Genomic DNA, 24,396 nt, shown 5'->3' with positions numbered 1-24,396 from the left:
AGGGCGCATTCTGGTCAACAACCTTATCTTTTGATGTTTAGAGATCATCGAACTTCCTTGAAATACTAGGCGCGAACCTATTCATCATTCTTATTTCACATAAGGGATTTCTAACTTGCGCAACAGGACCTTAGACTCGAGCCTCAACAATAAGATGGTATCGTGGTCAGTATTACGAGAAGCATCTTCGAAGTTATGCACAAGAAATATGGCGCAATCCAATCTCGATCTCAAGACAAAAGAAAAGCAGGAACCGATTTCAATCAGCGATGATTGGCAGCTCGTCGACAATCCTTCGCCGAAGATCCACACTCAAACCATGGACGATGCAGCGGATTCACATCCGTTGGGACGCTTCAAGTATCTTACCATAAGCCTTGGGTGTCATATAAATCAACTTGAACCCTACATACCCGCAGTCTTTAGCCTGAGCCAACCTGCAACAAGCTGGTTCCGGACAACGCACTCTGGCAAACCTGATTCCTCCCTAGAACACCGGATTGCTAAGAGTGTAGCGCAAATCAACAGGGTAGATGGCACTGCTGGGATTATTCAAGTCCTTCTATGGGCTGTGACCTTTAAGGCCCACATCAATGAATCTTCCTTCTGGCGGAAGGTAGAGGAATTCAGCTTGGAATTGCTGGATGGCAACTATCTTGTTCTGTTCAACGGCTACCTCGATGAATTAACATCGGTCAATGGTCATGATTTTCCAGCTTTTGTTAATGATGGGGAGTGCTTCTACTTGTTCCGCATGGGAAAGGGAAGATTTGGACGAAGATTTGGACCGATCGCGTACTCGGACGGGCTCTCCATTCTCGGTTTAAGGGCGATCTAGATGTTGCGACATCATTTCCGGTTGAGGATTTAAAGAAACGGTCTAATTCTGAAAAATTGTTCCTAATTTAGGCAAGGATTCAGGAACATTTTTGAGGCGTGGGGTATTTCTGGATCTGATTTCTCTGCGCTTAATGGTATAAGTTCTTCCGCTCGGTGATGCACTACAATAGATGATAATTTGCATTTCTAATAATTGAGAACTCGCGGGTCTGGAGAAAACAGTGTTTTGTCAATATATGTAATCTCTCAAAAGCCTGTATGATAATCAGAAGCCATGTGATCACTTCAGCATATCACAAAGTTGAGCTCAATAGGATCTACTATTTTGAGAAATTGCACGTTAGCATCCTATTTTGAAGTAGTGCTCAATTTTGCGCACTAGCGCCATTCTATAGCACTATTTATATACACCTCCGCACATCCTTCTACATCATCCACTTTTAACTCCTTCATGCCATTGATCTCAAGAACACAATCTCTTGCATACAGGATCGCAATCACAGAATATCCTCCTCTTCTACAGGCTAATCGACGAAAATAATTCACAAGAACGAAAAGGTAAAGTCAATTTTGCGCTTTACCTGCCTTTAGATTCTTGAAAATCTCTCTTTTGCGCATGTCTGTTCCACGTAGCTAATAACCAAGTAAGACCCCTACAAACAAACGCAACAATGCCCAGTTGGCCCCTCGTGTCAAAGACTATCACTGCCATCGCCAGAAAAGCTCCTGTGCTCTCGAAGAACGGACTCAGCAGCGCCAACAACAAGACTGAAGAAGCGCTTTCGGATGGTTGGGAAATGGTGGAAAAGACACCAAGCTTAACGGATGTGGCGGGTCGAATAATTACAACGCCTGTGCGATCCTTCTACTACGCAACGATTGTTCTGGACAACCAATCCAACGACTTCGAAGAGGTTAGATTCGAGATGTTTTCGTTGGAGCAACCAGCCACCAAATGGTACCACAGCATATCTGCAGGACTGCCACTTGATACTGTAGATGAGCGAATGTCCGCGAGTATCTTGGCTATTCAGAAGGAGCATGGTAGCAAGGGTCTCTTGCAGGTTATCATGTGGGCTACGACATACAAATTACAGTCAGGCGCGTCATCCTTCTGGCGACAAGTTGAGGGTGTTGCAAGTGATCTTCTGGGTCGTCGACAGCAGTACCTAGTGCGTGTTACCGGCAATATCGCTGAGCTTCAGAGAGCAATGGGTGGAAATACGTGCTTTAGTGACGGTGCACCATACATTGTCAATGGAGAGTGCTTCTTTTCCTGTTGGCCTGGCAAAGGAATGGAGTTAGTCGGCTATACCAAGGCTCTGTCGATGCTTGGACTCGAAGTCGACAATTAGATTACCTTCGAACTTGTCGACAACTCGGTACCTCTAATATTAAACAATAAGGACAAGCATACGGGGGTTTACGTGGGTATGACATAGGGTGCATAGAGTTTGGGTTTTTGAGAATGGAGCATGGAAGCAATGTAGATAACTCTTGCCACGTTCTTCCTGGTTGTTGGATCATTAGCAAATAGATAGACTATGCTGACCAGAATGAAACTTTTTCGCAACCAGTGCACATGCCCTAATACTTGTATAACAACCAAATTAACCAAATAATCTAACACGGGGCAACCTAAACCACCCACCGCTGAACAGAACTATTTCCATCCAATTGAATGACTCGGAATTTTCATCCCAACTACAGTGTCTACTTGCGCTTGGCCTAGTGCGCCAGCATCATTTTCGTATGGCTATAAATACAACTTGTCGGAACTCCAACAACTCCAACTCCATCTGACATTCCTACCTTTCCATCAACGCAACACCATCAACCTTGACTCCCAAATAACGACTATCATAACTACAATTCATTCACAGTATCTACAACCCAATCACAATTGAAACCAATAGCTTCTGGAAAGTAAGTGCATTTGCGCCCAACATCCGCTTTCGTTCTTCTTGCCCTCTATTACATGTTACATCTCCCCACGGTAACTAACACCTCTTAGATCGTCCCAATACTTCGACTCTGCGAAGATGGCTTCTTGGGGTCTCATCTCGAGAACCAAGCACCTTGTCAAAGAAGCCACCGCCCAAGCTATCAACGATAAAAGCTTCGCACCACTAACGGCACTTGCGCTCTTCGAAAAGCCCAAGGTGGAGCCATTATCCGAGGGCTGGCAGGTAGTCGACAACAACTCGGTTGAAGCGCGAACAAAACGCAAAACCGCCAAGCCACCAATCGACATCAAAACCGAGACATCGACATCTCGATCCTTCCTGCATGTCGTCTTCCCTCTCGAGAATCTGTCCGACGAATTTGAACAAGTTCAATTCGAACGCTTCTCACTAGACCAACCCGCAAAGCTGTGGTATCGAACCATGTTGCTCAACCAACCTGTTGACACAATCGATACACGAGTCGCCGAAAGCATAGCCGAGATTTACAAGGACCATGGTGTAGAGGGTATTCTGCAGGTCATCCTCTGGGCCACAGCTTACCGCTTTCAGTCTGGCGAAAGCGTGTTCTGGAGGAAGGTTGAGGAGCTTGCCGGAGAGTATGTGAAGGGGAAGCACTATCTCGTCCTAGTTGAGGGATGCCTTCTAGAGTTACAGAGAGCGCTTGGCGGCAAGCCAACCTTCTATGACGGCACTCCTTTCATTGTGGATGGAGAGTGTTTCTTCGAGTATCGAGCTGGGAGGGGCTTGGAATTGAAGTCGTATGCGGACGGATTATCGATGCTTGGAGTTGATGATCTCTGATTCACTTGAGTTTACGGATGAGGGCAAGGGTAATGGCTGGATGCTGGGCATATGAATCGCCAGGAAGGTATATGAGGAAGCGAGGAGAATATGAAGGACTTGGGTGGGCATGGAGTGAACAAGGTGCATCTGAGGGAAAGTAATGGAAACGAATCATTGCACATTTCTTTTTGGACTTGAGTGGAGGCATAAGCTTGGTGACAAATTGCTACTTACAGCTACTAGCATCTCCAGCAACTAGATAAATAAATTTGGCTGAGAATTATACTTTGACTGATACTAGTGGTAAGAATCAACAAGATTGTGAGATTGACGTGTACTTGATGTAAACACTCTACTCGACAGCTATCTGAGCCAGCCTATTAAGTCGGAATATACACTCCGAATATGTTTCTTTCACAATAAAGTATGACCTGTGAAGCTTTAGAGCCTACAAGTAGAAGCCGTGAGAAAGATTTAACTCTGCATGTCCGTTGGCCATGACTTACTTTCCCGGCAGAGTGCAGTTCAACCCGACTAGTGCACTAAGCATCGAGCTAGAGTTGATGCGCAAGCGCAAAGTTGGCCACCCAGAATCTTTAATTCCAGCAATACAAATCAATTCGCTTTCTCTGTACATATTCTACAGAAGATCGCAATTCAACACTTACTCAACAATGTCGGATTGGTCACTAGTGTCAGCAGGATCAAAATGGGACGCAAATGGCAGTCCTCTGTCATCCGATGGCTTCGAAATCATTTCGCATTCACAAGACAAAAGCAATGCGAATCTTGGCGGCAATCCCTCCAGCAAGTCGAAATCTATTGTCGCTCAATGGCTTAAGAGCCAATCGCAAATTGGTAAGTCAACTCTTCAGCTAATCCTAGTTCATCACCGCGTATTAGTGGTAAAAATCTCACAAATTCTATAGCAGTTGGACCAAAACCCAGCACTTCGAAGCCCACCCGAGTCGAAGTCATATTCACAAACCAGAAGCCAAAGAAGTATCGGAGCGCCGCAAACACCAGAGACATGGTCTCAATGGCAGATCATCCTTCAACATGGTATGGGACAATCATGGGCAACAGATTCAAGAACGATCCTTCCGCAGCTGCAACTGAAAGAATGCTGCATCGAGCCTTGGCATCTCAACGAGTTCCATTCTTAGTCTCGGCTGCCATATGGTGCTATATTCTCCAGAGGACGGCGGCTTATAAGGAGCATGGTTTTTACGCTGCAACGTTGAAGGCTATTCACACATTTTTGGAAGCTGGTAGCAAAGAGTATGTTGTGTTAATCCAAGACGAAATGGATGCCATTCGTGGCGCGATTGATATGGGAAATAGAGAAGATGGAGAATTGAAGAGCGGAAACGTTATCCGGCATGGTACTTGCTATCTTACGATGGGTCCAGAGGCCTCGTTTCAGTGGTTGGCATGGGAGGAGGGAAAGGCTAGATATCTTGCTGTCTCTTCTTAAAGGTATTAGAGAGTTGAATTCTTTGAAGGGGATAGAAACACTTAAAGCGGAATTAAAAATTGCTTGGGGTACTGGAGGCGCTTGAGAGTTTTGTAATTAGGTACAGATGATATTATCATAGAGAATAATCTTGGATGAGCCAGAGGCCATTGGGGCTCGTGACCACCATTTTACTCATCGATGATCAGTTCAATCGTGTCATTCCTCGAGATTTGATTCATAATGTAAAGCCGGTCTCAGCGAATTGCAATCAATATGTTCTTCCATCTGGTAATTCTCCCTATTCACCATATAAATCTGAAGTCGTCCGAAAGATATTAGTCACAAATTTACGATCATAGAACGAACACACACTCATTCCATCTACTGCTGTTTAACCTTCATTGTTAACCGTGCGAAAGAAAACAACAATATTTCTGAGGGTCACAAGCCAGCATGACCGCACTAGGTAAGTCTTTGCCGGCGCTTCGACTGTCAAGATCTCCATTATTATAGAATAATGCTAATAGTGTTTAAGACATTCGAGTACCAAAACACCGAAAACGAGGCTCACGCAAGATCATCTCAACAATGTCAGACTGGGACATCATCAGCCAACGTGATATCGAGGAAGAGGTCGCAACAATTTCGGAAGATAGTTTCGTAATTATCGAGGACAATTGCAAACACCCTTTGGGCGATCATCCTGTCGCAGCTGAGAACGAGAGCGAGGACTGCACAGCAGAGAGGGTATCGGAGTGGGTTGAGACCCAAAGAGAAACCAAAGTAAAATTCGAAACGGTGCCAGCGGCAGTGCAGGAAGAAACGCAATCGCAAACTCCAAAGATCCAACTCGTTAGTATCGTTATCACAGACTTGTCGGACGCATCAGATAAACCAACAGATGGCCTCTTCAGCTTCAAGCAGCATCCAGCGACCTGGTTTAGCTACATGATGAGGGCTTATACTTATCAAAGCCTCGATATTAGGATCATGCAAAGCGTGGGTCGAATCTACAATAGATTCCGGACATCTGGCATTCTTCAACTCATCGTCTGGGCGAACGTATGTGAATGGACTTCTCTGGAAGCAACTTTCTGGCAAAAGATCCAGCAAGCCGCATCGACTATGATGGAAGACCAGGTTTTTCTAGTGAATCTCAAGGGAGACCTACAACTCTTCCAAGAGAAGTCTGTTCTCGACGAGAAGGCTACCAAAGATAGGGATGGCCATATCTCAGGGGGCGAAGCATACTGCTTGATTGACAAATCTTTTGGGTTCGAGTATATGTCATTTGAGGATGGAAAGGCCATGGCTACAAGCATTAAGAGATTCAGGATGGCATGAAGGATGGATAGATAGATTCTTCGTGCTATTAGCTATGCGTTGAAGTTAATCAAAATTTTAGGTTTTTCCTGCCTGGGCCTGCCAAGCTTCACTTCCTCACCTAGTTTGTCTCGCTCGCTTCACATCTCGCCTCCCCTTTTGTCACCAGCCACCTCCTCTCGCGTAGATCTTCTGTCGATCATGCTTAGTCATTCATATCGTTCCCTGAAACAAGGATTCTGCACGCTTTTTAGTTCACCATTACATCATTGCAGGCACCTCAGCCACACCCCTCTTTAATCCCCAGTCCCAGCTTTGCGAACCTCAAGAAATACCTCAGTCATTGTGAATTGAGATGCCACTTACCAAACCTCGTCCATCAGAACTACGAAAATCAAGCAGTATGGGGTTGTTCAAACATAAAGATAAAACGAGGACAGACGTCGTGAGCGAGGAACCAAGCAGCAATCGCACCTCTACCTTGAGTCCTGGGCAAGCTCCACAGCATAACAATAGCTACCATGATTCGGCCTATTACTCGAACAGCAATGCGTCAAGCGCTGATGCTGGATCAAGTGCTGCACCGAGTCAACCTCCTCCACAGCGCCAGAACCAACCTCCTGGAACGACAGTAACTACAACGACGACCACGACAACAAGTAGGTTCAATCAATTCTCCTAGATACAATCGTACAAATGCTAATAGGCGCAAAGCCACGACAACAGTTGCACCAGATGGAACGACACATACTTACTCTGCACCATACAACCCGTCAACCGACCCACCTCCTCAAGCCTCCGAGACAACAGTTGACAAGAGTCTTCCCGCGAATGCTGGCACCAACACTGGGATATCACCAAACCCTCCGAGCCAAACACAAAATGGGCAGCAGATGTACAATCAAGCACCTCCAACTATCAAACAGACGAACCCGACTCCCGATCAAAATCAATCTGCCTTTCAACCACCATCTCGCAGACTCACACCAAAGCAGACACAACCCCAATATGCAGCCCCACCTCCTCCCGGAACACTTCAGCCTCAGCACAGCGGGAATCAAGCATACAACGGCCAATCTGCAGGCACTCAACCAACTTATCAAGCGTACAGCCGACCCGAAGAAGACGTCCCACCAGTCCCACTCTACAAAACAGCCAGCGGAGGAACCACATCAGGAGGCCGATCCATCCCACCTCGTTCCGAGCTCCGCAACTCTCCCGGCCACAGTCCCGCGAACACGACACCGAGCCCAATCAACACGCAAAACACCTCCATCGACTCACCACCCATGCCTCTGCGTTCCCAGAAGCGAAACTCTCGAGACGGACTAGTCGCTCCCTTGAACACGAACCCAGTGTCTGAATTGCCAGGAAATTCGTATCATGAACAGCCGTTGACGCCAACAACTCCCACCAACGCCGCACGACCTAAGACGCCGAACTTCAGTCGGCCTGGAGTGCACTCTCCTTCCGGGTCTACGACCAATCTTGCGCAGAGCAATATGGGGAATACGACGACGATTAGCTCGGGAGTTTCTCCTGTTGCCACTACGACTGAAACGACACCTGCAAAGGAACATAAATTAGAAAGAAAGAGAGGAAGTGTAACGGCTGCTATTAAAGGTCTGCATGGTGCTGGGGAAGCGCTAAGAGGAACCGTCAACTCCACGATTGCAAGGGGTATGCATGATACGGCTGAAGAAGAGAGAATGAGAGCCGTGAGGGACAAAGGGGTGGGTGAGTGGAAGGGGAGTGGATTGAGTGAACGTGTTCCTGCTGGGATCAGGGAAGGGTTCAGAGAAAAGGCTGGGGATAGGTTGACTCGCAGGAGGTTGAGTCAGGGGAATGGGATACATGGAAGTGAAGGCCCGAATGGGCTGGATCCAGTGGAAGAGAGGTCGATTGGGGATTGATGATTACATGGAGTTATGAGATGATGAGTAATGGGTTGGTATATGAGAATTACTTGTATATGAAATGGGTTTTGGGATTATCGGATATCAAGTTTGGGAAATACATAGACAAAGGTGTAAATAGTACGCGAAAATGTAATGTACTACTTTTTAGCCCCATCGGCATCCAAGGTGCAAGTGGATTTGAGAATTTATCATCATAACACTCCGATGATCTGAATTTGGTAGAGATTTGGTAGGGTCACATGAATCGTTGTGTGACATCTCTTTGATGCTGGTTCCAACAGGCATGTGGGTGCTTGCAGACACAAATTATCAGCTACAAGTCATCATAGATGTATCATACCACTAAAGAGCGATATAAACCTACTCCGATGGGCGGAATCCCGAGCCTCACATTCAGTTGCCCCTGTTATTAACGCGCCGATCAGATGACGCTGTAGACAGCATCCACGGCCTTGAGTTCTTCATTTGCTCTCTTTTATATAGTCCTGCATGACATATGATCACGGTATCTGCTGGCTAATAGAGCTTATGGCCGTGATACATTTACGGGTACCTGTACTAGACGATTCTTGGATTATCTCGCCGTTCTTCGGAAACCCTTTGATCCACTTATTAAGGAACGATCAGATGCTGTCCCAGAGCCTCTAGCTTTTGATTCCACGAATAAAAGTGGTACGATACGAGTGTAAAGTATTGCCATATATATGAGCAGGACATATATATTCATTATTCTCGCCAAGCTCGAGACATCTCATAACCTCCACAACATTCAAACTGTAGCACTAACACGCGCTTACCAATTTCATCATGGTTCACGTCGACCTCACTCAGAATGGCAAACACAAGACCCCAACTCTACCAAGTTTCTCTTTAGCAGGTAGAATCTGCGTCATCACCGGCGGCGCACAAAGTCTCGGTCTCGTCATGAGCCGAGCATTGATCCTCAGCGGTGCAAGTGTAGCTCTCGTAGACATTCAAAGCACATTCTCCCTCCTCCTCCATTCCACTATCCAAACATCGCTAACTTCTCCCCCACCCCAGAAGACAAAGTAACAAAAGAAGCAGGAAACCTAATCTCAGACTTCAAGGCCGCATATCCTCACACCAACAAGTGAAGTACGTACCTCACATCTCTCTTCACCTCAACCTCCTGCTAATGATATCATGAAAGTATCCCCAAACCAACAAACCCACTACACCGACGTACGTCTCCAGCTCCGACCGCCATCCCGTCACCGAGATCCTTCCTCTTCTCACACACACACCAAAAGCGGTTGAACCACCTAGTAACCACCTAGTAACCTCCCCGCCTTAACGTAATTACCCCCTAGATCGTATCCATCCACCGTCTCTACTCCGTGAAATGAACGTAGACGGGCGGGACTCCCCTCTTCGCCTTTCCGAACATCTCATTTCCCGCAATTCTACTACGGGAAGTATGGTCTTCATCGGCAGCATGTCAGCCGCTATTGTGAATTTGCCGCAGCGGCAGGCAGACGCTGGATGATGCCTCGAAGGCGGATAGCGGTGGAGGGGACGGAGTTTGGGATTAGGGTAGTTGTGTTAGTGCGGGGTCGGTATATGGTTACGGCTTTTGTGGGGTTTTGAAGTTCTGAGTTTTGGTGAGAGACGGGTAGGTAGGAATGACGGGATATATACATATATATAGAGGGGAGATGAAAGAAGTCATGGAGAGAGAGGGAGACGAAGATTTATCAGCAATTGGTTGGTTGGTGGTGTGGCTCAGGGGAGAAAGGGAAAGCTGGGTGATTTGGCGGGGTTTGGGGACGTTGTTGTTGTTGTTGTTGAGTGGTGATGCGGTGGGGTATGTCACTGGACCTGATTTGAGGGTTGATGGGGGGTCTACCGCGCTCTAGGGAGGGAGGAATGCTAGATTTACTAGACGCTCTCTTTATTTGCATCGTGAGGAGGAGAATGGCTCATTTTGCATTGTTCTGTTGCGGTTTCCGGTTACGCTAGAAGCTAACCTAACTACTATTTTACACGGGAGTGTATTATCCGAGTCTCCAGACGAGCAAGCCACCGCATAGCAGGACGAGGATTTCGGGGAGAAGGGGATCCAGAGGTAGATCCCACCAGGCGCAGAAAAGGAACATGGCACCGAGTGTGGTCAGGAGGCCGGTGAGCAAGTTGACGTCGTTGTTGTCGAGGTAATCGTTACCTATGACCGTTTGCTTCTTGAACTCGCTGGCTAGATTCAGGCGTGCCTACATGGAGCCGAAAGTTAGAACAAAAACAACGTGGGAGGCCAAAAAAAAAAGGCCATTCTGTGTATATGATGGGAAGGGGGGGTTACCCGTTTCCCGCCATTTGCCTCGAGGACCTTGCCCGTGTCGGAGTCAATGATGGTTTCCTGCAGACAGCCACCTAAGAAGCTGTCGATGAGGGTGCCGAACAGGCCACAGGAAGTGACGGTGCAGAGACAGAAAAGGTTCTGCCACGCGCTCCACCCGTCGCAAACTGGCAAGAGGATGACGGTTGCAACGGCGATCAGAAATGCTTCTAGTACGCCAGCGAGAGTCCCGACGCTGGAGACACCTCCGTTTGTACCGTGTGGCACACGCTTGAACGTTCTCGACGTGATGAGGCGGGGTGGCTTGGTAGAGAGAATTCCTAGCTCCGATGAGAATGTGTCTGCCGTGACCGCAGCGTAATTTCTGCGGATTCTGTTGTCAGCTCCTCTGTCCATTGAGGATATTATGCCCTGAGGGTTGGGAGGGAAAAGTCGGAGAAATTTACGCTATGATTCCCACAAGGAGAACGTCCTGCGTGCTTGCGCCAGCGCCCCAGGTCCAGCATTGACCGTATCGAGGTTTCTCGTCGACGTCAAGATAGTAATGTAATGCATACATGATACACAAAAGTGAACCGGAGAGCGAATTCGCGAAGACTTGGGTATGGATTCGCGTGCCTTCGCCGCCTGTCCCACCAGCAGCGTTCAAGGTGAGTTTTGCCTTGATTTCATGCTTCACCTGGTGTTCACAACATCAGCAACAAAAAAGCAGGCCGGTGTGAAGCGTCCAAACCTACCCTCGTAGCTCTCATACAACCAAAGTAGAAAACGAACAGCAACGCGAACGGGAGACTGAAGGGATGAAGGGCGTGGGCAAGGCCGGTCATCCCAGCAGATGCAATACCTAGAGGGGTCAAGGACTTTCTTGAGTATGCTCGATAAACCAACGCTGCGACAGCAGGAAGCGCAATGTAAGCCTTCATGGCGGCGTTCAAGATAATTCAGATGGCTTTCTGGTTCCTATTGACAATGGCAATACCATCTAAGGGACATACATGCTTCTTGTAATGAAGCGAAGTTGCGGGCGGAATCGCTTCCAGTCTCATGATGTCGAATACCATACCATACCAAACGCTCCACTCGAGAAGGGAAACGGCGATCCAGACTACCAGGAATAGAATTAATTGTCTTGCATTACCAGAAAAATAAGAAAGGTCTCACAACTTGACGCGCAAGATAGAAGCACACTCTGCATTTTTTTAAAATGCCACAAAACTGATATGTTGCAAAGAGCGGGGTGGTGGAGAGCTTGCACACATACATACGTAGGTACCTACCGTCTAGACAAACGCAGCACAGACAGCCACCCCCAACTCATTGATGTTGAGCGAGCGGTGAATAACTTCACGCTAGTCCCGAATCTGAATGTCCATTGATTGATTGCCATTGATCCTATCCCCCTTCCCTTTCCATCGTGAGGCTCCGCTCCACTCCATTACACCTTCGTTTTCGGAAACAGCTAGCTTTTGCTACCGCGTCAGTCACTCAGTCACTCGTGATCTTTGCTCTTCAATCTTCAATCTTCACCTACGTACCTACTTACGTACCTACCCACCTACCTATCTAGCATACGTCCAGCCAGAAGGAAAGACGCTGGTTTCCATCTCGAACTCACACGCCCAATCATGTTGTCGAATCTGGATCTCATCAAACAGTGTGACAAGTACGTTCTCAACCACTCGAGAGCTATCAAAGAACAAGATGATCAACAAACTAACACGTGCCGTCCTATTGCGAACAGGTTTCCCTACCGACACCGCGAGCCTGAACTCTACGAATCCAATGTAGCCTCATACTACAAGTTCCAAGTCGAAGGCTGCGACGCGGTCCTCGGCTGGCTGCTGCCCTCCACCGTCTCCAAGATCGCCTGGCCGAGCTTCTGGATCGTCTCGCACACCGTCAAGATGGTCCTGCTGACAGGCACCTCGATCGCCGTCCGCGACGCGCGCATGGCCGAGACGCTGCTCGCGGCCCGCGGCAACTTCCAGGTCCTGCAAAAGTGGCGCAACGAGCGGTTCCCCGTCTACGGACCGGGCCGCCAGCTCCTGCTGAGCATCGAGCGCGCCGCCAGCCCCCTGTTCGGCATCATGATCTACGGCGTCCACATGAGCGCCTACGTGCGGGACGCCAACGGCGGCATCAAGTACTAGGTCGCGCAGCGGGCGGCGAACAAGCAGACGTACCCGGGCATGCTGGACAATACGGTGGGGGGCGGGGTGGCCACGGGCGAGATGCCGTTCGAGTCGATCGTGCGGGAAGCGGTGGAGGAGGCGGCGATTCCAGAGGGGTTGGTGAGGCAGAATGCGAAGGCCGTGGGCGTCGTCACGTATTTCGATGTCCGGGATGAGAGGGCGGGCGGCGAGACGGGGTTGCTGCAACCGGAATGCATCTATGTGTACGACCTCCCTCTGCCGGCCAGCTTGATTCCTCGGCCGGAGGATATGGAGGCCGAGAACTTCAAGTTGATGGATGTGGCGGAGTTGCAGACGGCAGGCAAGTTCAAGACCAATTGTGCCCTGGTCATTGTGGATTTCTTGATTCGGCACGGGATCATCACGGGCGAGAACGAGAAGGACTATATTGAGATATCAGCGAGACTTCATCGATCCCCGGAATTTGCCTGTTGAGCTGTTGGTTCGAGGTTGTTAGTGGGCTTGCCCCATTACCGGAAAATGCTAATACAACTTTAATCGGGAGATGAAAATTAGTTGAGAGCTACAGTGTATCTATCTGATAGCTTTAGATAGGAAGAGCACACTTGAATCGATGATTTCGTCAGACGGTACTTCCACGTAATAACTGTACCAAGGAACATGCAATATTCAACCCAAGAAGTCGTGTCTCGTAAGATGGCGTAAAACATAAACGAACCTAAAGAACACCTCAATTCCCAACTACTTCATTAAATTAATCTCCAACCAAGTCCGCTATTGGGTTCTCTAGTGAACTCTCTTCGAGCTTCATTTTAGCATCAAACCATTTCTCCAGCTCGTCGTCGCTGCTATCTCCACTCTTTTCATCGGGAAAATGGTCATCGACCATGAATGATTTCGGCCTCGCGGACCTAGTCTAGCAAACCCAGGAAAAGTGCTTCGGATTCCAGACGCATGCTTTCATCGCTGTCAAGGCTATCCTATCCGGTCGTACAGCATGGAACGTTTCCTCGGCCGTCCTTCCATCTTTGTCGCGAGCATCGACATTGCAACCTGTGATCCTCACCGTTTTTAGAAGCATCAACGTTCGTTCGCGCATCGCCAAACCGGGCAGCGTAGTGGAGGATACAGTAGTCATTTCTTAGGACGTAACCCTGGTCAGTCCGTGCGCCGTTCTCGACGAGGCAAGAGATGGTCGCATGTGCGTTTCAGTAGATACGTAGCTATCATCAGGGGAGTCCGTTGTCGGGAGTCGTGTCTCTCGATGTCAGCCCCGTGAAACAAGAGCCGAACCTTTGCGATGTGGTCGCACCGAGCTGCTAAATGCAACGCGGCGCTGCCTTGATATTCTCTCGTGTCATCCAAGCCTGGACTGTAGAACTTGTGAGTTTCGAGAGATTCTTCTAACTGCTGGATTTTCTCCTCAAAGGACGCGAGGGCGCCACGTTTTGGTGGTCCCGGTTCGCAGAGCAGCGGCTACAATGAGTAGCTTCATGACCTCTGCATTTCCGGTCATGGCACAGTGATGGATTGGCATCTGGTTGCGACTATCTCGGATTGTAGTCGACGCGTTGGCATCGAGAAGGCTTCTAGAAAGCAGCAGCGACATCTCCTCGCGCAGAGCAGAGGCCCAGTGTAATGGCGTCCTGCCGAGTGAATCTTGGGCATTGATATCCTTGTCGGAAGATATTGCCAGATGTTGTTCTGGGTCAACGGAGACAAGACCGAGGACTACCAGATGCATGTTGGAGAAACGTCGCTTGCGAAGATTGGCATCGTCTTTGATGTCTATGCTGAAAGCCCGCATGAGCTCCTGATTGAGGGGCAGGCAGACTAGGGTCCGACAGAAAGTGATCCAAGACAAAATCGATTGAGGATCTACGTGGAATCAGCAGTGATTGCAGCTCAAAGTAGGGATCTGTTACAGCGTTTGTTTGTCTTCGTGTTCAGTATCAGCGTGTTGAGTCAGGAGGAACTGGCGCCCTCACTGCACTCTTCTTCGCTTTGCGATATCGCAGACGCGCGAAGCAGAATGAGCAGTATCTGACGACAACGCATGAACAAACGGAGAACAAGTATGTGGATAGTAGTGTGACAAATTTGTGCTTTTATTCACCATAAGACTAAAAAGCTTAGCTATTTTCCAACCTGTTCTTATTCTCTGCTAATTTAATTCACTTACTTAGCCTTACCACTCTCCGAACCGTTCTCCGCGGCTAGTAAATCTATAAATTCACCTCTTTCGGTCCTTTGCTCTCCGTTTTCCACTCTCCGCCCTCCATTCACCTCCCTCGGCCCCCGTCCTCCGTCCTCCGTCCCTTCTATATAAACTCCCCTCCAGCCTCTCTATAATCCGCACAAAGACGTTCCTTAAACGAGACGAATATAGGAACGGATGGCGGCGGTGTTTAGAGTGTTATCCTGGCCGCGGCTTTAGTTGTGTAGAGTTAGTATTGTTTGTTATGCTACGCTTTTTCTATAGCGTTATTTATTATAAAAGGTTATAAGGTATTATTATTATTAATTAAATTATTATTAATAATAATTAGGTTATTATTATTAAATTTTAGTATTATTTTCTTTGGAAAATAGTATTATAATTTATTCCGATCGCTTTATTTTATTTAAATTGAAAATTTATTATAGAGGCTTTCATAGTTCGTATCATCTTGTTTAGTCGAGTATAGTTGCTTTCTTTCTTTTGGTTATAATATTAGATAAAACTATATATCGGTACAATTAATAGCCGCTATTAATAAATAGGAGGATATTAGACCTATGACTTTAAGTATGTAGCTATAGCTTAAGTTGAGCAATGTTAAAGAACAAAATAAAGTGTATGAGCTGGACCAGGAGGCCGCGAAGCAAGTCCATAAAGCCTTGAGTGAGAATTGGGATTGGTACATAAACTAATCTTAGGTATCTTGATGTAGTATGAGCATACCTCTGAAGTGTATATCTCTGGTCGGGTGCTTTGTTGAATGGGAGGGTTTTCCGTTTCGACTATGTGTAATTGCAAACCGAAAATTCCTTCATTTAGCGGACGTACTTTGTTGTATTAGAATGAGGTGCCTCCCGAGCGCGCGCAGAGATATGATGAGACTTGGCTTACATTCAGCGCGGAGCGTCCATTGTGGGCACTTACGTCGAACGGCGATGCACGCCCTTCGGAGAACAGCAATTTGATTCCCTCGGTATGACCTTGTTGTGCGAATGTGAAGATGTCGGAAGCAGGATTGACGACTCGGGCGACGTTGAAGAAGCCTCGCGCCGGACCACCCGCCGTCCACGTTGCCATGAAAGTGATGACTAGATTGAACATCCAAGTGGGAAAATAATACGTTAACGTTACCCGCAACTGACGATCATCCTTCTGAGCGCATCTCGAATCGGTGCATTCCGCGCCTCCAAACATCGGCGGGCCTGAAAAGCCCACAAACAAACAGAATGCCCAGGACCGAAGAGAGCCATTTGTTCAGTTCGAATGACGAGCTGCGATGGCATTGGCAGGAGCAGGCCAGTAGGTAGGCTAGGCACGACTGCATGCGGCGGACTGTCGTAGTGATTGATGCGGACAACGTCCACAGGCGCGGTAGAAACGAGTGCGGATGAAGAAGCATCTCTCTCTTCAGCGGCTTTCGCAAATGAAATGCTGCTTGTTCGCTCGTTGCGGATCCACCGCCGGGTAGGGTTAGCTCTCGTGCAGCATTTCCAAGTAGTAGCCCTGCCTCCAGCTCGCGATTTCGCCTCGAAACTTCGTCGACGGTTTGCAGAAAGGCATTGGTGTCTTTCCCAAGACACACCAGCTCCTTCAGCGTGACCAGAATTCGAGGGGTTTCCATTCTAGGGCCGTCTCCTCGTCAGCACAGCATTCATTCCACGTCCCGACGGCTCGTTCTCGCGACACACTCACGCGTCCCTTGCGGTCACAGCAATGCTCAAGCTACAGCGGATCTCTCGAGTCTCGGCGAACGAGCTGGCGGAGACTAGTCTCGTGAAAAACCCAACGCTTCCTCAGTTTGAAGGGGAACTCGGGGGATCGATCGTTCTGGCGCAAGTCTTGCTGGGGAGGCACTAATTGATGTTTGTCGATGAACGTGGCAAGCTTTTCCGTCGATTCTGTGGTTGAAGATATCGAGTCTCCAGCAGAGACATGCAAAATCACGCCGTATTTGGACAAGATGATGAGGCTCGTGAAGCAAGAAACAGGCTCGAGTGAAGTCTTCTTATCTGATTGGCGAGTAAGCATAAACTACCCAGTAGGTAGTAGCCCAATACTCACTCTTAGGGGTAGCACAGCTCAGAAGAAACGCACCAACATCAAAGGAGAAGAAGGGCATCAGAAACCAAGCACGAGGAGTAGGCAGCACGATTCATTGCGGTGAGAGGCTCTTTGAACTTGATGCGTTCGAATTCTGGATCACTGACAATCACAGATTATTCTTGTGGTGGCGGATGGGATCAGCTTAGGATGCACCTGCTTCCAGAAGAAATGGACTTAGCAGAGTCCGGGACACATCAAATGATGATTATCAAGTAACGGCACGTTGATTCCCAATTTTCTCAAAACAGCACGATTAAGGAGATATAGTTGCTGGCGTCCTCTGCGCGAGGTCATCAATGCACCGCTGATGTTTTGCGATCGTCGTTCGGCGCTTAAAACAGATCTCAAAGAGGTTGACAAAGTGATGCCTGACAGGGTTGAGAAAGGTCTGTTTTTGCACCACCGGGAATGGCATAAGTGGTATTATCTATCACACCAGCTTCCAACAGAAGTCACCATGTCAGTATCTTGGATGCCAGAGTCCAACGAGGGGTCCAAAATCGCGGGTCTGTACTTAAGCCATGTAATGATTTCAAAAATGTTGCTCGAAGCCGCTAACTACCAGACAGACTATCCGCCTCACGGGACAGAATTCCGGCAGAACGTCTTGGAAATACCACGAGAGAGTGTAGAGGTCCGTATGATCTGCTTTCTGCCCCGAGACCATTTGAAGTGGAGGCGTGAATGATTCGAGGTCTCAAAGCCTGGGAACATTGTCGCCAGATTGCATGCCAAAAAGAAATCGAGAAGGGACAACTGTGTAATTGAATCATTTATTTAGCTTTTTTGGCCGGAACGGCATCTAGAAATCTGATTCCCAGCCTACTCTCTTCGGTATCCTTCAACCGGAAGTTGTCTGGTTGCTGGAAAGGTACCACATGAACAAAGGCCCTCCATGTCTGTCTCCGCTGAATCTGCTTACAACCAACATATCTTTCCTCTGCCATACCGGGGGTCCTCTCTGCTTGAGCTCCAGATGATGCAGCCGAATCCTTCGACTGATCCCTCTCTTCCAGAGCTGTGTCTTGGGTGCGATCAGTCGGAAGGGAGGAGAGGCTTGCGCAAGCAGCGTCTTGGTGAGACGCAGACCTGACATTATTAGTTACTTCTGACGAGCTTTTAATAGACGGACATTGCCCAGATTCAAGCCTTCAGTTGCTCACAAAAGTTCGTGCAATGTCCCACTTGCTATTCAACAAGACCATAAATTGCGCGATAAATTGAATGAATAGTCGAAGCGCAACTAGCTACAGGCCAGGGCTTTCAACAGCAATGAGTCAAGGAACATGAGCTCTCTCAACGCAGCCGGGCGTCGATGCTCAGAGCCCCAGCAATCTCTTGTGTTACCTCAAGTAAAAGAATGTCTGACCTTGTTTTTTCACATTTTCCTTGCTGCTGCTGCTGCTGCCTGAAGTTGCACCCAATAGTTCATCCCGTCTGATTTCCAGCCTCATCTTTCCTGCTCAGGTTCCACAATTGTCACGCGCGCAGCTCTCCAGCGTATGCGGGGTCTTAGACCTTGAGGGTTACACAAACATCAAGAGATGAAACCTCAGTGAAATTGCTCTATCCTTTTACAAGGTAGAAAGCAAAAGGAGCACCAGACGCCAGGAAAGACCCGACGATAGGATCCTATGCCGTATGCCTTATCATGATATCCTTGATCTTGTACCTTGTAAGACTTAACACAACAGCTGTCAAAAATCACCCGATCCGAACTCTCTCTCTTTGTACGACTTGGACGAGCTCGAACCTTCCACATGGCTTCATACATCTACAGAGACGGAGAGGCGCCGTCCTTCTGAGCACCGTCAGGAGTGTACGGACAACAAAACTCGCCCATCAAACTCCGTCTTGGTGTTGGGAGCTCCGGCTATTCTGGTTTGTGGAAAGGCCTCGCAGAAGATCTCGTCCGTTCGACAGCAAGTGATCGCAAGCTGGGACGTTTCGCCGTAGGTTGGTACGAAGTGGACGCGCGACCATTCAACCTCCTGGCCGAAAATGTCATTGATATATCGGTAACTTGTCACCTCTTATCTCAGAAGACCGCTCTCGCACAAGGGGTAGCAAGCCGACGCGAGTGTTGCTTCCGCGATCATTGGGTCTTGGGCGGTACGCAGTTCCACCATGCGTGAGATGCCCCCCAAGCCCCCAATCGAGATAACAGGTCCGAAAAGGAATCCCGCGGGCCTGGTTACAGATGGCAGCCAATCGATATTCGAACTGCTGAGCACGCTCTTCATTGCGGGGATTTGCACGTCAGGAGCGTCGCCTTCGATTCATTTCTTGACTAAATTTGACGCATCGGCCGCCAATGTGAAAGAGTCGAATCTGTGGTCCACGATTGGCCAGGCTCCGTGGTCAGACATACATTCGTCCTGGTATCACAGATATGTCAACACGTCGCCCAAAGCATTGGAAGTGGCTGCGCAAATGCAAGAATATACACTCATTGAAGGAGGCACTTGGCTCGCTGCAGATGCAGAGACCAGGGAGAACATGATGGTCTTCGTAAGTCATCTTATCTTGCTTTGAGAGATATGCCGAGACCGTTGCAAGAAATCATCTGACAAAGAACCTAGAAACGAGGCGGAGATGATGAGAAAGATCCCCTGTTATGTCCGGTTCATGCTCTGGTAGGCACTAACGCTACGAACAAGGAGCTAGCAGAGGAGTTCTTAGAATGGGTAATTGAAGCGGAGGGTCAGAAGCTCATCCAGGCTTTTGCGATCAATGGTATACCTCTGTATACGGAGGCTCCCGTGAGCTTGAGAAGGTTAAGTTGGTTCTATCATCACTCGGACATGGATCTTGTTTGATGAAACATACGGGAGGAGAGGTAAAGGAGCACTACTTGGTTTAGGCGACCTAGACCTCCAAAAGCCATGGTAGTAAAATTGAAAAAAACATGCATCATGTATCATTTTCAAAGTTGAACAGCATATCAGCTTCGATCACTAGTAATGAATTCACCTTCCCACTAGATCGCTTTCTTTCCACCTCCACCCGCAACTCTCCTCGATACCTCCCACACTTCCCCGACCCAACCTCAACCTCTCCACACCCACCACACCCACAAACTCCCTCAAGATGGGAACCAAAAGAACAGCAAGCAGCATGTACAAGAAATCGAATCCCATGCTCGCCGCCGCAACGCTCAAGAGCGCCGCAGCCATCGGAAAGCCAAGTGCCTCTCCCTCGAAACCTGCAGCCAAACCTCTCTCAAAGAAACACACTATCCCCTCTTCTGACGCTTCTTCATCACCCTCTGATGAAGACGAATCTTCCCCCTCTGACTCAGGGCCCCCACGCAAGAAAGTCAAGATCGCCACCGAAGAAAGTTCGTCTTCCTCATCCTCCGGCACGGCATCCCCATCAAAGACGACCAGACTCGCAATCCAAGAACATTCATCTTCATCTTCTAGCTCTTCCAAAGATGAAGATGAAGACGAAGCCCCAATCGAAATCCCATCTACTGGCGTTGACTCAGCCGACGACGACTCCTCAAGTTCAACCTCCAGCGATGATGAGAGCGAGAGCAACCTCGATCCTGGCATCACCAAGTTCATTGAGAAGAATAGGGGTAAGAAGTTGGTTATTCGAGAGGAGGATTTGAGACGTGCTGTTGGTATGGCTGGTGAGAAGAAAGAGAACGTTAAGCCGAAGCTCGAAAAGACTCACAAGCGCTTTCTCGATATGTTTGCCGAGCCTGTCACACCTGATCATGTTGCGGGCACCAAGCATCTCAAGGAGGCCGACGAGTTCTTGGAGAAACTAGGAGGTGAGATTCTAAATGGAGGCGTGAAGGAGAAGAATGAGAAGGAGATCAAGAAGGCGGACAAGAAAAAGAGCAAGGATAAGGAAAAGGACGACACGCCCCACGGTCTCAATTCGCCTTCTTTCTTCAAGCCTACGCCCTCGAGTCTTGAGGTTACTAAAGAAGATTTGAATAAGGATAGACAGCTTAAGATCAAGCAAGGCTTTGGTGTCTTCAAAAAGTGGGATGGCATTGAGGATTGAGCGAGCGAGGAAGGCAGGATGGGGAGAATGTTCTTCGCAGTGTATGCTAAGGGGTTATGATTTGCACTTTTGACAAGGACAAGGATGGGAATGCGGCTTTGAGTATTCTGCTACTGATTTTAAGGTCACGGTAGCACTCACTCGAAATGAAGACTCGTATCATAAACCAAAATTGCAAAGCTCTGAACCCATCACACTATCTACGCCCAAAACTCCTTTGCCTCTCTATCGCTCAATAACCAACCACCCTCACTAAAGCCCCTTTTCCAAACCTCCAAAAGACACCCTCTCAACCAACCCTTCCCACCCCTCAACACACTCCCTCATAACATCCACCCCCCACATAAAATCCTGCCACTCCCCATCCGCCCAAAGATCCGGATTCCTCCCCCCTTCTCCACACCCCCTAATCCCCTCGTCCCTCCCCCTCTGCTCCTCCCCATCCGGCAACAACGCCCTCCACGTCTCCACCGCCGACGCCTGGATCCTCTCTCCCCTCTCCTTCCTCACCAATTGGAAAGATATCAATATTACTGAAGCTAAGAAATGCTCGACAATAGCACTTAAATTCAATCATAATCCATTCAATACCAAAAGGCTATGAACAAAATAGCTGTAAAGTTCCACAAGACTGTGAATAAATACACGAGGACCTATGACTCCATAGCCCTTGCAGGCAGTTGCAATACCTTACCCCCAAAAAATGAATACCCGAACTCGCGTTCACTCGTCACCCACCACTACCAAGTTCTTAGCTGCAAATCCAAGCTAGTCCCATTTCGAACGCTTGCCAGTAACCATAGATAGATTCGAATAAGCAATTCCCACCCATCAATCCAGCAAGCGCCTTGTCGACTTGGCGCACCCGGGCTGGATTGTAACATGCCCCCTCCCTTCCCGGGTCACCCCGGCCCGGGGGCATCTTCGATCGGACAAGTTTCGCACTTGGGCGTTTATTGCACCTTCGGGTGCTTTAAACGTTTTGTCTTTGGGTTCTATTGATTTGTACTTGGATTGAGGGGAATTTTTTATTGCTGTTTCTTTTTCATTGGTTGTTTGGCACTGAGGGGGGTTTAGCGAGGATTAAGCGAGGGCGTAGGTAGAGACACTGTTTTGCTCCAAATACAATCATAGCTGTGAGTTTTACAAACATCTCGTCTCTAATCATCCAATTAGCTTGATGGCATGCTTACCTCTGGTTCACCTCGGGTGCTTCCCGGATGGGCATATTCGGACAAAGTTTCCCTCTTGGGGCCCTGGTAGTGCGTATTTGAAATACAATACATACTATTTCAGCATTTGAGCTCGCGATTGAGGAAGGGCATTCTTGTTCTCCTGAAGCAAAGATTGAGCAAGTACCGCTATTCCGTGATCCTTTACCCTTCAACGATTGATTGTTTGTAGCAGGTTGTAATCTGTTCGCTCTTTGCTGATACTTGAGGGTAGTTCCTTCAATGAATTTCAACAATCGAAGAACAGACATAGCGTAGCAATGCAGGCGGGTAAACTGTTGAATAAGCTTGGGGACAATTTTCCTGGCACTCGCCAAAGGCACAGGAGGAAGTGAGGATTTTATGGAAAGTTAAGTATTGAAGTCCATAGCGTTCATTCATGCGATATATGAAAATTTTTAAAAAAGTTCAAGGGCATCATTGTGGCCGTAGCTCAACAGAAGAGACTCCCACTCCGGATATCCAACCCAAACGCCAAAACCCGCTACAACATCCCTCCACCCCCTCAAGTATCAGCACCCCACCCTCTCGCATTACTATAATTTTCCGCAACCCTCAACCCCTGCCCCAGCAACCCCAAAGCCCCATCCGCCCACGTATTGCCCGTCCTCGGAATATCCGGTTCCCTGCCCACCCTCTCACCCCTCTCATCCGCCAACTGCGTCTGAGCCCTATACTCCTCATCCAGACACGTATCCTTACACACCATCCTCGCCAACGCCGCTCTCTTAATCGCGCTCTGCCACCGATAATACCACTCCACCTCGGACATCACCGAGCAGGTTCTCGCCGGATGTCCACTCTCCTCAGTCGCGTACAGATAGTTGACCTTCACGACCTCGTACCGGGCCGTCATGAAGAAGAGGACCGGCCAGGCGAAGATCCAGAGAAAGGTGAGGTAGAAGAACCATCTGATCCAGACCGTGATGCGCCATTCGTTCAGTCGGCCGGGGGAGTAGACGAGGACTTTTTGGTGCTGGATGGGGAAGTCGATCGAGACGTGGCCGCGGTAATTCGTCTCGGAGATGGCGGAGCGGATCAGCTGTTCTAGTTTCTTGGTATCGTGGTTTAGGATTTTGCGTTTGAGGAGGAAGGATTTCACGCCAGAGGGATCGGCGACGTATCGATCGCACCAGCGACGAAGTTCATCTGGGGCATTCTCTTCGTCTGCAGAGACGGAGGGTTTTAGGCTTGCGAGACGAGTTCCGCGGTAGCCACGCTTGTTGTCTGCGAGGAGCTCCATTTTCCCGCTGCCGATTTGGCCGAGGAGGTAGGAGATGTTGATTCGGAGGTGGAAATCTGTGATCTTGTCTTTTGTTTCCTTGTTTCCGTTTCGTCGAGTCTCAGTGTGTGTGCCGTAGATTGTGACGAAGTAGGAGGGACAGTGAGCAGCTTGGTGACGGATCATTTTGTAGAGTTGATTGCTGTCTGTGGAGTAATTTGGGAATCGGGTTCGGTATTCGGTGTAGCTGAGATCGTGGGTCGAGAATGGAAGTTCGCAAGGTGGGCTAACCATTGTTAATGCTGCCAAAGGGTGTTGGGAGAGGGGCATACCAGTAATAGCCATGAAGAATTGCTTGTTCGGAAGCAGGAGGAGGGGCAGCGGACTCTGAGGAGCAAGAGGGGTCTACGAGAGGGGCAGATGGTTCATCGGTATATGCTGGTAGTTCTTCCTCTGGAAAGGCGGATTCAACGTCGTCGAGAAGAACTGCAGAGCTCATTGAAGCTGTCTCAGCATAGTCAGGATCATCTCGATAAGCTGCCGGAGGCTGGCTCAGTTTGCTGGAGCCCATCTTGGACAGAGAGGGGAGGAAGATGGATCAAGTGAAGGTGGGTGATAGAGAAAGAGTAAGAAAAGAGAAAGAAAATCACTGTTGAGAAAATATCTCGAACTCGTCGTCGAGAAGGCAACAGCTCGTGTTCTCGTATTCAACGGCGTTATCCACGGCCGATGCTGACCCTGAAACGCTATCGCAAGCCCTGAAATCTATTGTTAGTAAGCTTAACTTTTAGTGCGGCGCAGTGAGTCTCGGCTCCGGTCTTCCGGGTATTGATAAATCTC

The 24,396-nt window shown here is 48.6% G+C and overlaps 12 protein-coding genes across 12 annotated transcripts; 9 read left to right on the top strand and 3 right to left on the bottom strand.

The window, feature by feature from the left end:
- Positions 1 to 208: 208 nt before the first annotated feature.
- Positions 209 to 838, top strand: LY89DRAFT_742368 (uncharacterized protein; the record flags this gene model as incomplete). Its single annotated transcript, XM_018220814.1, has 1 exon — positions 209 to 838. One exon carries the CDS (start codon positions 209 to 211, stop codon positions 836 to 838), a length of 630 nt encoding a protein of 209 aa, XP_018062429.1.
- A 673-nt stretch (positions 839 to 1,511) lies between these two features.
- LY89DRAFT_765546 (uncharacterized protein) lies at positions 1,512 to 2,322 on the top strand (the record flags this gene model as incomplete). The annotated part of the gene is made up of 1 exon (XM_018221676.1): positions 1,512 to 2,322. The coding sequence occupies one exon, from the start codon at positions 1,512 to 1,514 to the stop codon at positions 2,193 to 2,195; it is 684 nt and encodes a 227-aa protein (XP_018062428.1). The 3' UTR covers positions 2,196 to 2,322.
- Positions 2,323 to 2,882: 560 nt separating this feature from the next.
- Positions 2,883 to 3,608, top strand: LY89DRAFT_742366 (uncharacterized protein; the record flags this gene model as incomplete). The annotated part of the gene is made up of 1 exon (XM_018220813.1): positions 2,883 to 3,608. One exon carries the CDS (start codon positions 2,883 to 2,885, stop codon positions 3,606 to 3,608), a length of 726 nt encoding a protein of 241 aa, XP_018062427.1.
- Positions 3,609 to 4,087: 479 nt separating this feature from the next.
- On the top strand, positions 4,088 to 5,067 carry LY89DRAFT_677393 (uncharacterized protein; the record flags this gene model as incomplete). Its single annotated transcript, XM_018213676.1, has 2 exons — positions 4,088 to 4,448; positions 4,520 to 5,067. The coding sequence occupies 2 exons, from the start codon at positions 4,088 to 4,090 to the stop codon at positions 5,065 to 5,067; spliced, it is 909 nt and encodes a 302-aa protein (XP_018062426.1).
- A 435-nt stretch (positions 5,068 to 5,502) lies between these two features.
- LY89DRAFT_677392 (uncharacterized protein) lies at positions 5,503 to 6,393 on the top strand (the record flags this gene model as incomplete). Its single annotated transcript, XM_018213675.1, has 2 exons — positions 5,503 to 5,515; positions 5,585 to 6,393. 2 exons carry the CDS (start codon positions 5,503 to 5,505, stop codon positions 6,391 to 6,393), a joined length of 822 nt encoding a protein of 273 aa, XP_018062425.1.
- Positions 6,394 to 6,709: 316 nt separating this feature from the next.
- LY89DRAFT_725394 (uncharacterized protein) lies at positions 6,710 to 8,439 on the top strand. Its single transcript, XM_018218975.1, has 2 exons — positions 6,710 to 7,031; positions 7,087 to 8,439. The coding sequence occupies exons 1-2, from the start codon at positions 6,728 to 6,730 to the stop codon at positions 8,283 to 8,285; spliced, it is 1,503 nt and encodes a 500-aa protein (XP_018062424.1). The 5' UTR covers positions 6,710 to 6,727; the 3' UTR covers positions 8,286 to 8,439.
- Positions 8,440 to 10,536: 2,097 nt separating this feature from the next.
- LY89DRAFT_600623 (DUF92 domain-containing protein) lies at positions 10,537 to 11,528 on the bottom strand (the record flags this gene model as incomplete). The annotated part of the gene is made up of 3 exons (XM_018210163.1): positions 10,537 to 10,969; positions 11,052 to 11,284; positions 11,343 to 11,528. 3 exons carry the CDS (start codon positions 11,526 to 11,528, stop codon positions 10,537 to 10,539), a joined length of 852 nt encoding a protein of 283 aa, XP_018062423.1.
- Positions 11,529 to 12,230: 702 nt separating this feature from the next.
- Positions 12,231 to 13,302, top strand: LY89DRAFT_765537 (uncharacterized protein; the record flags this gene model as incomplete). The annotated part of the gene is made up of 3 exons (XM_018221675.1): positions 12,231 to 12,268; positions 12,347 to 12,722; positions 12,756 to 13,302. 3 exons carry the CDS (start codon positions 12,231 to 12,233, stop codon positions 13,230 to 13,232), a joined length of 891 nt encoding a protein of 296 aa, XP_018062422.1. The 3' UTR covers positions 13,233 to 13,302.
- Positions 13,303 to 14,177: 875 nt separating this feature from the next.
- On the bottom strand, positions 14,178 to 14,541 carry LY89DRAFT_765531 (uncharacterized protein). The gene has a single exon (XM_018221674.1). The coding sequence runs from the start codon at positions 14,500 to 14,502 to the stop codon at positions 14,182 to 14,184; it is 321 nt and encodes a 106-aa protein (XP_018062421.1). The 5' UTR covers positions 14,503 to 14,541; the 3' UTR covers positions 14,178 to 14,181.
- A 4,379-nt stretch (positions 14,542 to 18,920) lies between these two features.
- Positions 18,921 to 19,901, top strand: LY89DRAFT_600716 (uncharacterized protein; the record flags this gene model as incomplete). The annotated part of the gene is made up of 3 exons (XM_018210167.1): positions 18,921 to 19,194; positions 19,250 to 19,593; positions 19,665 to 19,901. Coding segments are annotated over 3 exons (855 nt in total), but the record flags the coding sequence as incomplete, so codon positions are not given.
- Positions 19,902 to 20,172: 271 nt separating this feature from the next.
- Positions 20,173 to 21,102, top strand: LY89DRAFT_742357 (uncharacterized protein; the record flags this gene model as incomplete). The annotated part of the gene is made up of 1 exon (XM_018220812.1): positions 20,173 to 21,102. The coding sequence occupies one exon, from the start codon at positions 20,173 to 20,175 to the stop codon at positions 21,100 to 21,102; it is 930 nt and encodes a 309-aa protein (XP_018062419.1).
- Positions 21,103 to 22,839: 1,737 nt separating this feature from the next.
- LY89DRAFT_659779 (uncharacterized protein) lies at positions 22,840 to 24,272 on the bottom strand (the record flags this gene model as incomplete). The annotated part of the gene is made up of 2 exons (XM_018212526.1): positions 23,889 to 24,272; positions 22,840 to 23,842 (listed from the first exon to the last, which is right to left on the bottom strand). Exons 1-2 carry the CDS (start codon positions 24,125 to 24,127, stop codon positions 22,840 to 22,842), a joined length of 1,242 nt encoding a protein of 413 aa, XP_018062418.1. The 5' UTR covers positions 24,128 to 24,272.
- Positions 24,273 to 24,396: the final 124 nt, after the last annotated feature.

The sequence above is a fragment of the Mollisia scopiformis genome (genome assembly GCF_001500285.1).
Source record: "Mollisia scopiformis unplaced genomic scaffold LY89scaffold_34, whole genome shotgun sequence".
NCBI lineage: Eukaryota > Fungi > Ascomycota > Leotiomycetes > Helotiales > Mollisiaceae > Mollisia > Mollisia scopiformis.
Note: the sequence above shows the minus strand (reverse complement) of the source record. Positions and strands in the feature narration are given on the sequence as shown.